At 43.4% G+C, this 13,065-nt stretch overlaps 1 protein-coding gene across 1 annotated transcript in view; it reads right to left on the bottom strand.

Annotated features, from left to right (window-relative positions):
* C12H13orf42 (chromosome 12 C13orf42 homolog) overlaps positions 1-12,703 on the bottom strand; it is a 30,341-nt gene extending 17,638 nt beyond the window's left edge. Inside the window, exon 1 of the mRNA XM_057786499.1 lies at positions 12,308-12,703. Within this exon, the coding sequence (XP_057642482.1) occupies positions 12,308-12,703 (396 nt within the window). The remainder of the gene's footprint in view (positions 1-12,307) is intronic.
* Between the last annotated feature and the right edge of the window lie 362 nt (positions 12,704-13,065).

Here is a 13,065-nt window from a genome sequence, read left to right as displayed (position 1 = left end):
TTTGGAAAAGAGTTTCTTCTTTTGTTTTCACAGAGGATGAGACTCTTTGGATTGCTTCTTCGATCCCAATATGGTATGATAGACCACGTCCTCCTGAAGGGTTGCTGTGAACACCTTCAAAAAATTACTTTGCTCAACTGCCGACTGAGAGGAACCTAGCACACAGGTTATACCATGAAAGACCTGATTAACAGCGCCCCCATTCAGCAGGAAGCAGTTTGGAGAGAAAAAACTGCGCCCATGTTCCCATATATTGTTTATAAATGTTCTTTTACATTTAAAGGGGGAGATAATATAGATGTGAATAATTTGCATTGATATGAATCTTGGTTTACTGATATTAATTTAAGGTCAATTTTATTATATGTATATGTATTTCTGATATTGATTAAGGTATTGTGATTGTGTAGTTCACTTAAAAATGTAATGTATATAGGTTGCTAATGGATAATTATCAATAATAGTCAAGTTTGTAGTCATGTTAGATTTTCTAGATGTGCATGCTTATATTTTAGATAGACATTCTTCATATCTTTCAAAGATTATAAAATATGGCATTTTAAGTGCTTTAATAACTTAGGGTTTTTCATGACAATGAGACACTCTGCTCCTGGCAGCACCAATCTACTTCAAGAAGAAGATGGGCATCGAAGAGGATCCTTATGGAGTTTGATAACCATTTGGGCAAGAAACTGCTCTTGCCTGGACTATTTTATAAACTGGACACAAAGAACCCGCAGAGAGAGGACTGCTGAACTTGCCTAAAGGTGAGATGATCTTTCGGGGTTCCTGATTCATGAAAGAGTCTGCGAGACATTCTGCAGGACACAGCAGATAGTGACTGAACTGCCTTTAAATTTCCTGCTTCATGGAAACGTCTCTGGATACTATGGACCTTTAGGCCGAAGATGGATGCCCCAACGGTACAGAGGAACTTTGGGTGACTGTCCAGGCAGTGAGATGTCTCTGTCATTTCTAGAGTTTAGAAGTTGCTTACTTTTTGTTTGCTTAGGTAATATTGTATTCTTCTGGAGTCTTTGATGGAGTTGAATAATAGATAGATAGTTATAGTTTTCCTTAGTTATGATAAAGATAAAATAGATGTAAATATTGTAATTTTTACTTGATAACTGTTTTGTTATATGTAATTTTGCTATGTTAAAGTTAAAGCCTTCCTTTTTTTTTTTTGTTTAAACAGAAAAAAGGGAAATGATGGAGGAAGGTCATTTGTCAATAAACAAACTGCCTTGGCCCATTTGATAGGCTACCCCTTAGGTGGGTGGAGTAGACAGAATAGAATGCTGGGAGGAAGAGGAAGTGAGCTCAGATGCAGGGCAGCTCCTCTGAGAGACAGACGCCATGCTCTCCTCTCCAGAGCAGACACGATGAAGCTCTGACCCAGGATGGACGTAGGCCTAGAATCTTCCCGGTAAGCGCACCTTAGGGTGCTACATACATGAACAGAAATGGGCCAAGCAGTGTTTAAAAGAATAGAGTTTGTGTGTCATTATTTTGGGGCATAAGCTAGCCAGGCAACCATGAGCTGGGCTGTGGGAAGAGGCCCGCAGCCCCTACTACAAGCCTAGGAGTTCAAGACCAGCTTGGGCAACACAGCAAGACTCCATTTTGAAAACTAACAAACAGAAACAAAACATAAAAACTCATCTGTCATTTACTGGAAATTCTAACTTAGCTGGGTATCATTTGTTTCAATTTGCAATTCCAGTGTGGAAAAACAAATGATTGACAAAATCCACACCTGAGCTATTATGGTAATTATTTTCAGATCATGGACTTCTAAGTTATTTTTATTTTCTTCTTTCTATTTCTTGTGTCATATAAATTTTATCTAGAGAGCAAATATACCTTTCTAAAATCACATCTTGTGAAACTGAGCAGCCTTGGTGGGCTGACCCTGAGAGCTAAGCATCACCAGGAGAAACCCACTTTGATAATTGATAAAACTCAGCTGCCTGTGTGGCCTTTCTCTGCAGTCCAGCTGCTGACCAGCCTCTGTTAGAGTTTTGCACACTTCAATGGGTTCTGGACACCCTGGTGATATCAGGTGACTTTCTTCAGTCAGGTGACAGGGAGAGGTGTGCATTTTGCAGCTTGTTCCTTCGGGCACAGCCCAAGCTGCTCAATGCTAGAAGGTCCAGGGAAGAATGAATGCGCTTTTGTCTGACAGGGATGGGTAAGCAGGAACCCTGACTTAAATAACAAGCATCCTACACACTGCGGGCTCCATAGGAGCTGACCCCCTCCCCAGATGACCCCCTCAGCTAGCCTGAGCTCTAGGAGTGCTTCTCCATGATGCTGGGATTGAATGCAGGTCCTCATGCTTGCAGAGGCTCCTAGCCATTGAGCCATTTCCCCAGCCTCATAAAAAAAAACTGATATAAAACCATTTAAAGAAAATGGCTTCTTAAAGAGTCATTAGCTGTAATGCACATATTATCTATAGTTTGAGGACACCAAAGAGCAGTCACTTAGGGGCTCTGAAGTACCGCACTGAAAATGGTAAACTCCATCTTATCTTCATTCTGTCACACACACACAGCTGAAATGGAGGATGGAAATGTCCAACTAGATAGCAGTTAAAGTTTCATAGCTCATAGCATCTCAGCATCACTGACTTGGACATTCAAAGGGATGAGCTTTGTATGTATAAATGAGAGCTAGTTTTTAAGCCAAGTGGAGTCAAGGAATGATTACGGGGAAAGAAAGAAGTGAAACAGCTCAGGGCATCAGCAGCAGGAAGCAGCACTGTACATAGAGAGGAGCAAGGAGAGGGCCCCCAAAACCTAAGCAAGCAAGTCTGAGGGAGGTGCCCAGAGAGAGCTGCAGAGGATGCTAGGTTTTCTCGTCCTCTTTGAAGTGGGGTGATAGCAGAAGAAACAGCAAAGGGCAAGACAGAGGCTCACCATTCTCAGGGAGAGAGTATCTTCAGTGCTCTTCATGTTGCTGCTTTGTTCCTGAGTCAAAGTCTTATAGTGTAGCCCCCAAGTCAGCCTCGGACTCACCCTAAAGCCCGGGCTGGCCTTTAATTGACAATCCTCCTGCTTCAGGCTATTCAGAGAATTTTTCCCCAACATTTTTATTACATATGTGCACGCGTGCGCGCACACACACACATACACACACACACACATATTCTCTGCGTGAGAACAGGTGCATCATCTCATATACCATGGACAGTTCCCGACAAACCGTGTGCTCTCCATGGACGTGCTAATAAATAAATAACACACGATCCCTAAAACATCACTGAAGACATTGTCAACCACACAATTCAGGGATCCTTATGTCAGGTACCATATAAGAAAGTTTAAAATCTGAAGTTGGTGGAGGGGGTGAATGTCCACTTCCCTAAGCAGTGGGCCTGGTGCTTTCATATCAACAGAATTTTGAACAAGTCCAGATCTTCTTTGTGTTTTCACTATCCAGCAAGTACCCAGGAAAAGTTGGTGATCACGGTAGCATCTGGATTAGCTCAATGATGGTGTGTGCTTTTGCATGGCCCTGACTTTCTGTGGATGTTTTTTCTTTCCTAATTGCCCAGCCTCTGCTGCCCCTTCATTACTCACTGACTCCACCTTCTTTCTCCCAGCATTCAGTTTAGTTTTCCGACCTGGCTCTACTCTGCCCTATCACAGCTTTTTTATTCATTAACCAATAAAAGCAACACATACACTGAAGAACCTCCTACATCACACCCTGACAAAAGAGAAGATTTTATAGAATCTTGTGCCGCTTTATTCACAGTGAGAACGCTGAACCGTGGGCCCCTGAGAATTGGAATTTCTTTTGTTTCTCATGCTGGAGAGAGAGAAAGGTTGACTTCCTGGTGCCAGAAGAGGACCTTGCTCCCCAGGAAAATATTTAACACAGTTCTGACATTGTATCGGATCACCTTTCAAGACAGACTAGAACCCAGCAATGATGGGTCAGGGATGGATGAGACCACACTGTGTGGCTATGTGTTCTTCCTGCCATCTGCTTAAATGTTTTCTCTAGGACCCCAAAATAATCCCATGTCTCACTTCTTTATCTACTCCTCTTCCCCATGTGGCCACACTGAATTCATCTCTCTCTGCTTTTCAAATCACTTGTCTCTTAATTGGTCTGTTGAGAACAGGAAGCTGAACCTGTCTTGTTAGGGCTACTAGGGACCAGGCTTTGACTCTAAAACCTCTGGTAACAATTTTGGCCAAGCCATGAGATCCTGAAAAGAACTGACTATCAAACCTCTGCCTGCTTCATTTTTTGCATTGATTTTTTTTTTAACTCATTACATACTAGCATCTCTGTTCTTGGCATGGCTACTTTAAAACGTATGGGAATATAAATGTTTGGGGGTCAGTATCTGTACTACGTTAACGTGAATGAGACATCCACTCTCTGATTTGCCTTTTACTGGGCTCTTTCTCCCTCGCCCTCTCTCTCCCTTATCTCTTTTCTTTGTTCTTTGAAAAAGCTGTTAGTTGAAATATAGGGATTCGAAAGTTAACTGTAGAGGTTGGAGTGATGGTTCTGTCTATGAGCATGTACTACTCATCCAGAGGACCAGAGTTTAGCTCTCTGCATCCACACCAGGCAGCTCACAATCCCTACTAACATTCAGAATCCGAGCAGATTTATTCTGTATATAATAGGCAAGAGCTGTTATAAAGCCTTGCCCCCATGCTTTTAAAGGGTAATTAACTATTAAAAAGGTAATTAACTAATTAAATACGCTAATGTTAAGTGCCCAAAAGAGGTCCAAGCAGGCTTTTGCTCAGTAAACTTCAAGTATAAACCTAAAAGAGAAAACTGTATAGGACTGGCCAGTACATAGAGACACCCTTACACAGCTTCTGAACTTTGCTCCATGGAAAACATACATGTATTTTGTCCATGATGTGATGGAAGAATTTCTCAACTGGAAAGACAAAGTTGTCACTCAATGTCGAGTTATTGTTAGCAAATAATGCACTGTATTAGGAGCAATGTTATGAGATTAGGTATTTGCATATCTAACTCTGCAGTATGTACATTATGAATTTATCAAGCTAGAGCAAACCTCATTCATAAAAAGGTAGTGTTAGATTTAGAGTCTCTACATTAAGTCATCTGATAATTATATTTTTAACAGATTTTTTTGTTTTGTTTGTTGTTTGTTTTTTGAGACAGGATTTCTCTTTGTAGTTTTGGTGCCTATCCTGGAATTAGCTCTGGTAAACCAGGCTGGCTTCGAATTCACAGAGATCTGCCTGCCTCTGCCTTTTGAGTGCTGGGATTAAAGGTGTGCACTTCCACTGCCCAGCCAGAAAATGTTCTTATAATGTATCCAACAGAGTGTAAGCCTCTAACAGATACAACATGATAAAATCATTATTAGAAATTTTGTTCATTTTTAAATGATTTTTAGGTATGAATTTAATGATCATTCAATGACTGTATCAATAAATGCTTTGTCCGGAGTATGGATATATCTACAAGAAAAACAAATCTTAAAAGATTTATATGTAATTAGGTTAACCATAAACAAAGTGCTGTCTACAGGGTCCTTTTAGAAAAGTTTTTAAAAATACTTTTTGTCCAAAACAATTAGTGTTTCTTAGATTACTGATCTACTTTTGGTAAAATTTTAAAAGGGTTAACTCTAACTTGAAAAAATTAAAATTTAATGTTTTTAATCTTAGTTTTTCCAAGTTTTCTTTCAGAAGAATCAGAGTTCATTTAAATTTCTGTTTAGGCTGAAATGATTTTAAAGACTTCCTATTTCTAGTTATATGGGTCTATCACACACATTGCACTAGGTACTATCTGTTTATGGTAATTGATGCGTTTTTATAGAAACTATAAAAATATTTCAAAATAACTTTATCTAAAGGATTTCACAGGGTCAAAATTTAATGCACCAGGGCTGGGGAGGCAGCTCAGTGGGGAAAGTGTTTCCTGAACAAGCTTGAGAGTCAGAGTTTGAATCTCTAGCACCTACCCCAAGCTGGGGGCAGACAGGCAGATCCCAGAAGATACTGACCAGTAAACCTGGCCGAAAGAACTCAGTGGGAGACCCGTCCTTAAGGAGGTAGTGTAGACAGCAATAGAGAAGACTATCCACTGTCCTGCTCTGGGTGAGCACCCACACAGTCCGCATCCACACACCTCTGAGCTCATACCACACATGTGCACACACACAGACACACACACACACACACACACAATTTAATGCACTAATATAAAACTAGAACTTAATTCTCTGTGTTTTAAGTAAGAAAGACAAGTTAAATGAACGTCCCTTATGCGTTACATAAGCCTTCTAAGACACAGTACTTAGGAGAATGCCTGAGTTACTTTCTTTTTGCAGTGATAAGATGCTATGGCCAAGGCTACTTATGAACGAGTTTGTTGGGGCTTGATGACCATTTCAGAGGGTTAGAGTCCATGACCATTACAGCAGGGAACATGGCAGCAGGCTGACAGGCATGATGCTGGAGCAGTAGCTGAGCATTTACATTCTCACACACAAATAGGGGGCAGAGCAAGAGAATTAACTAGAAATGGCATGGCTTTTTGAACTTCAAAGCCTACCCCAACAGTGACACACCTCCTCCAAAAAAGGCCACATCTTCTAATCTTTCCCAAATATATATATATATATATATATATATGAATGACCATATGACCATTCTCATTCAAACAAACTCAGAGAACATTTTCCCAAGCTGGTTTCTCCAAACTAGAATTGTTAGTGGAGTTAACCTTTCCCAGTGCAGTTCCTAACTGTACCATGAACTAACCCTTTAAGCAATGATAGCTAGATAAGCCCTAACACTGGGCATGTTTAATTATTAAAAGGCAATGGCACTGGTCATCAAGTAGTATAGCTGTATATCAGTACTCGATTTTTCAGAGTTTTTTCTTTTTAGGATTTATTTATGTTATTTTTATGTGTATGTGTGCATGTATGTGTGAGTGAATGTCATGTGTGTGTTTAGGGAGGCCAGAGAAGTCACTGGATCCTTGGAGACAGAGTTACAGGTGGTTGTAAATGACCCAATCTGGGACCTTTGCTTGGGTCCTCTGAAAGAGCAGCAAAGGTTATTGACCTCTTTGTCATCTCTCCAGCCCCACAAACTAGTTTTCTTTAAGTATTTTCATTTATTGGCTGTGTTTTATATTCATCTTACATAACTCAGTGACCACCATTTGTTAATATCCTGCGAAAACAGTTTCTAACAAAGGACCCTGGACTAATCCCCCTCACACACACACCCAGGTTACTAGATCATCCATAGGACAGACAGCTTGAAATTTAAGAATGGACTTCAAGTGGGCTTGGCCTAAGAGCCACCTTTTTAGCCATATTACTTAGTTGATTAAAATCTACCATAAAGGGCTTTATTGGGCACTAACTCCTTAGTCTCTGTTACTTGTCCCTCATGATGTGGGATCATTATCAGCCCATCTGGGACAGATCTTGTCCCAGTAATGAAGGAAAGTTGATATTAAACCAGATGACTAATCATCAATGTCTTCAAAGAAAATTGCTGAGAAGCAAGAGGGGCATTATCATCTCTGAATGAACTCACCCAAGGCAGGGGATTCCTGCCTTTCATTGAGAGGCTGAAGCATGGGGGTCTTGAGTTTGAGGACAGCCAGGGTTTCATAGGAAGCCTTGCTGTGTGAGCTCCTTCCGCCCCTTCAGTCAATAGCCTTTAAGATACCAGCCCACTTGGGTGTGGTCTCTTATACTATAAATGCAGCTATAAAGCATGCACTTGCTCTCTTGCTTTCTCTGCATCTTACTTCCTCTGTGTCTCAGTAATTGACTGCAGACTGACCTTTCCTCTTCTCAACATTCTCCTGTTCTCATCACCCCACCTCTACTTCCTGCCTGGTTGCCCCACCTATACTTCCTGCCTGGCTACCAGCCAATCAGTGCTTTATTAAGATACAAGTGACAGGGAACAGACCATTGTCCCACAGCACATAGAGAAACCCTGTCTCAAAAAGCCAAAAATTAAAAATATAAATAAAAGAAATAGAGTTTAAAATAAAGCCACGTGAAGATGAAAAATACACAGAGAGGCTAGATGCTATATGTTATTGTGTTGTCTTTAAATTGTTTGATGGCTAAGGAAGGAGCAAAAGCTGCTAAAAAGATATTTGATTATAAATGCTGTTGGATTAATCCAACATGTGTATTTTGAAAATGCCTTGACTTCAAAATTTAAGTCAAAAGGTATGTTACTTTAGAGAAAAGATTTTGCTTTTGTTTCCACAGGAAATGAGAGGTTATTGATTCATTCTGGGCTAAGAAAAATAAGGTTTGATCAAGGAAGACCTCCTGAGAAATCTCTGGTAGGAGCAGATGGCCCAGATGTCTGAGTTCTACATCCCAGAACAGTTTCAAGGCTGCTGGCTGAGATGATCAAGCTTCACAGAATATTGCATTCAGGACTTGATCATAATTCAAAATTTTCTTTAGGTCCCCATAAGATTATCAGTGCCCCCAATCAATAGGAAGTATCCTGGAAAACTATACCCACATTCTGAAAAATGGATTATGCATGCTTGCCTTTGTTTAGAATATTGGTTACATGTTGTTATGGGTAATGGTCAGAAGAAAAGCTAAACAAAGGAGATTCAATTCAGAGTTCTTGTTTTGAAAAGGGGGGAAATGCTGTGGGACAATGGTTTGTACCCTGTCACTTGTATTTTAATAAAATGCTGATTGGCCAGTAGCCAGACAGGAAGTTTAGGCAGGTGACTAGGCAGGAAGTAGAGGCAGGGCAAGGAGAACAAGAGAATTCTGGGAAGAAGAAGATTCAATCTGCAGTCATCATTCAGACACAGAGGAAGCAAGATGTGACTGCCTCACTGAAAAAGGTACCAAGCCACGTGGCTAACACAGACAAGAATTATGGACTAAAATAAGCTATAAGAGTTAATAAGAAGCCTGAGCTAACAGGCCAACCAGTATATAATTAATGTAGACCTCTGTGTATTTCTTTGGGACTAAATGGATGTGGGATCTCTATCAACAGAATTTGTTTCAAAACTAGCAGCAGAAATGAACTCACTTATGCCAGGCTTTCCTAAAGCAACTTGAGCTGAGAAGTTACAGCATTGTGGCCTTATGCATGGTCGCATGTGCTCTGACCTTGGCCCCTCCAATGCTGCTTGTGATATTTGTCTCAGCAATAAATAAGTATTTCAGAGATTTTCACAAACCCAGAATATCACCGCAAATACCTCAAAACTGAGGTCTGAAGCAAAGAAGAGAACTGTCTGGGCAGTAGCGAAGACTAAAATTTTAGACAGATTTGTGCAGTCAGATCGCTGAAACAATGGTTCCCTGAGAATTAAAAAAATCTCAAGGCTAAGAAACTACATCAGTCAATAAAGTGCTTGCCACACAAGCATAAGTACTTGAGTTCAGTTCCCACCACCCACATAAAAAGTGCACTTATAATTCCAGTGCCTGGGAGGTGGGTCCCGGGGATTTGCTGGCCAGCCAACCTAGCCTAATTTGTGAGCCCCAGATCTCAGAGAGATATGCTGTCCCCAAATCCAAAGTAGATGGCTCATGAGCAATAAGTCTGAAGTTGACCTCTTACATGCATGCATACACACACACACACACACACACACACACACACACACACACAAAGGAGAATTTAAATTCCCCTAGGCATCTCACCCTTGCAGTAGGGAAAGACTGAAACCCTGCTCCCAGAGAAGAAACTTGCCTCCAGGAAAGAGACATCCTGCGGTGCTAACAACTTTTCAAGACCGCCCTGCAGGACAGCCCAGAGGCAAGCTGGTGACGTAATGAGGGGGAGCACACTTTGCCCAGGATTGTTTTCCTATACATCCTGCTTGTCCAGTATTAAGCCTGAATTCACGTCAGTGTCCTGAAGATGGATAATTTTTCTCCTCTTCCCACTGCAGCCGAATTAGTCACTTCCCCTTCCTCCCTTCTCACTAATCCAGTCTCTTTAACTGCTGTATTGGGGTAGACTGCTCATTATGCCTCCCAGAGCCCGGGCTTTGCTCTAAAACTCTGGGGACCACTGGACTCCTTTATTTGATCTTCTGCCCGATGTGGCCACGTTGACTAAATCTCCTTTCTCTGCCTTTCATGGCTGCTCTTCTCCTGAACTGGAATTTGTTGGAGCTTCCTGAGCCTGGGCTTTGACCCTAAAACTTCCAGTTGCACTATTTCCAAATCTGATCTCCTTCTGTGGTGCTGGGACGAAATCTTCAACATGTGAATTTTTGAGAGACAACATCCAAGTCAATGCATAATGGAAAACAGGAAAAAGAATAGTGCAGGCCTAATTCTTGACTGTTGGCAGGACCACGAGGGCATTTCAGGAGGAAAGAGCTCTCATGGTGGCTACCCTGCTGGCCCTGGAGACTGAATGCCCAGCAGATGGCTTTCTGTAGGCTGAGGGCAAACGGTGCCAGCAGCTGGTCTGTGGCTGCTGGTTGGACGTTCCTAGCATTTCTGTGGTAATAAACATGGGTGTAGCAGGATGGACTGGGTACCAGCACCTGTAGAGTGGCACTACTCCTCCCAAGGCATGGCACCACGTCCAAGGCTTGGCCACTAAAACAGGCCCAGAAAAGTGAGAGGAGCAGGAAAAAAAAAAAATCAAACTTTGGTCTGTTCTCCGTCAGCACGCTTTCAATATTCGCCCTTCAAATGTAAAAGACCCTGAAACAATGGCCCAAAGAGCAACAATTGCCCAGTGCCAACAGAGAAAATAGGCTGAAACCCTGGCACCAGGGGGAGGAGCTTGCCTCCCTGGAAGGGATGGCACAGGACTCAGCCTCTCTCACAGCTAAATCAGCATACGCATTTCTTTCCATAAAACTGCAATGTTGTCTTTTCTATAAAATTGAAACAGGGTTCAGGAAGGGGAGAGAATCAAAGAATTTTCTCCCTCTAGTTCTGGTCAAACTGTAAATAAATACATTTTTCCTTACCAATGGCTGCTCCCAAATAAATTTCTTCTGAAATCCGGGGAAACAAGAAAGAGTAGTTTCTGAACCGAGCTGCCAGATAGCCTGCAGTGGTCACACCTGGCGGGTGGCCATGTCATGCTCCACGGGGAGCTGCTTTTGTGTGCCCACCCCCCATCCTCAGCACTGTCAGAAGCCAGCTGTGTCCTAAAAGGGAGGGCTCCATCTTCAGGCAAACACAGAGCTGTTCTCCGCCAGCAAGACCCCGATTCCCAGGAGACTCAGGCTGGAAGGAAGCCCAGAGCCTTGCGGCCCTCTTCGTCCCCAGTACCAGTTCCAATAGAAGAAACTGGCATGGGTTTCAGCATCTTGACCCCAGACTAGGAGGCCCTCTTCGGGGCTCAACACTGACACACTTTTACATCTAAAAGGATTATTTAACCCATTTCCACCTGGTATTAAGTGCAAACAATTGAAACCTGTTAGCTAAGCCAGGCCCTAGAGATTTGATAACAGTCCAATCAGTCATTCAACATTAATGAACCTTGAGGAGCCCACAGGACTCTCTGGCGGAGGGAGTGGGGTCTGCTCTGAGCACTTAGTCTGGCCATCAGGAAAACGTTCATTAGAAATATTCAACAGGTGACATTCAAACTACGGGTACAATAAATAATGAGAAACAACGGGAAATGGCAGCATGACGACAGGGTGGCCTGGCGGCACATTCAGGGGACCCAGGTGGGAAGACTGCCAGCTCAGGCCATCCTAGGCTACGTAGAGAAACCCTTGGCATAAAATGAAATGTGCCAAGGAAACCAATAAGGGAGTCATTGGCCCAGCAGACAGAGATGGGTCCCTGCACCTCAGTGTGCCCTTCTGAAACAGGTCTGGCATATCCGCATGCTAGAAAAGAAGAGGAAGGTAATATCTGCTAAGCCTTGAAGTGAGCACCAACAGTGAGGTGAACACACAAGGTTTCTCTCCCGGATGTCACACTTGTGTCTGGCTCCAGGCCTTTCGCGTGTGACGACAGCAATTGTTTTAAGAAGAGCAAAGCATTCATGGGAAATTCCTTGCTGTTCTGCTAAGCCATGCAAGCATTGCCCCCTCTATCAAGTCAGACAATAAGTAATATGTTTAGACACCGGTGTGGAACCTGGTGGCTCTGAAGCCCCTGCCCTTGTCCCCTGCTCTGAATCCAGTCCCCCTATCTCCTAAGGAGCCAGGGAGGTGTGGGAACTGAAGCCCATAATGGAACCTGTCAGACCCACTCAAGAGGGAGGACTCCCAGCAAGTGTCCCAAGACTGGGAAGAACCACAGCTCACAGCCAGCCTGTTTCACACTTACTTTGCCTTCTGCTGGGGTCTTTTGTGCTCCCTTGGAGGACTTGGAGGAGGTGGACCCAGCGCCCTGTGCGCGCCGGGGCCTCAGGTCACCCAGGCTGCTGAGATATTTCTTTCGCAGGGCCAGCAGCTCCTGAAGATATTGCAGGCAGTCCTGGGTGCGGGAGTACATCCAGGCACGGTCCTCCTGCTGCAGGTAATGCAGGCTGGTGTCCATGCTGTGGGTGCTTCTATACTTCTTCAAGGACTCGCCGGCCTTCTCGAAGTGGTCCCCAACCACGTACATGGAGCTACTACGAATCAGCCTGACATTGGGGTTGGCTCCTGCGTAGTAGGGGCCCTCGGCTGCCGCCTTCCCCTGAGGGCCGTGGTGGAGGATGGAATGGATCTTTCTGAACATAGTCTCCGTTTCCCTCCGTGGGAACCGTTGGCCGACCGCACGAGGGTGTCACTTGATCCAGCGGCAGGCAGAGGAGCCCATATCCAGCCCTGCGCCACCTGCCTCCCAGAAGGCTCAGTTCTCTCAATTCCAGTGAGGAACAGCTGTATCCCATGCGCAAACTGCACCTCTCTCATTGGGTACTCTTAGCTGGAACAACAAAGGCGGCATGCAGAGGGGTCCCGGCTTCAAGAGACAGTGTCCAGGCAGGCCTTTTGAATCAGTCGCTGCAAATATGTCCTATGCTTTTCCATGGAAAACTTCAGCTGGAGGGAACATTCTATCTGCTGAGTCGCTGTCTTTCCCTCGTGTTTTCTATCCTC

The sequence above is a fragment of the Chionomys nivalis genome, chromosome 12 (assembly GCF_950005125.1).
Source record: "Chionomys nivalis chromosome 12, mChiNiv1.1, whole genome shotgun sequence".
Taxonomy (NCBI): domain Eukaryota; kingdom Metazoa; phylum Chordata; class Mammalia; order Rodentia; family Cricetidae; genus Chionomys; species Chionomys nivalis.
This window is presented reverse-complemented; position numbering and strand designations above follow the sequence as displayed.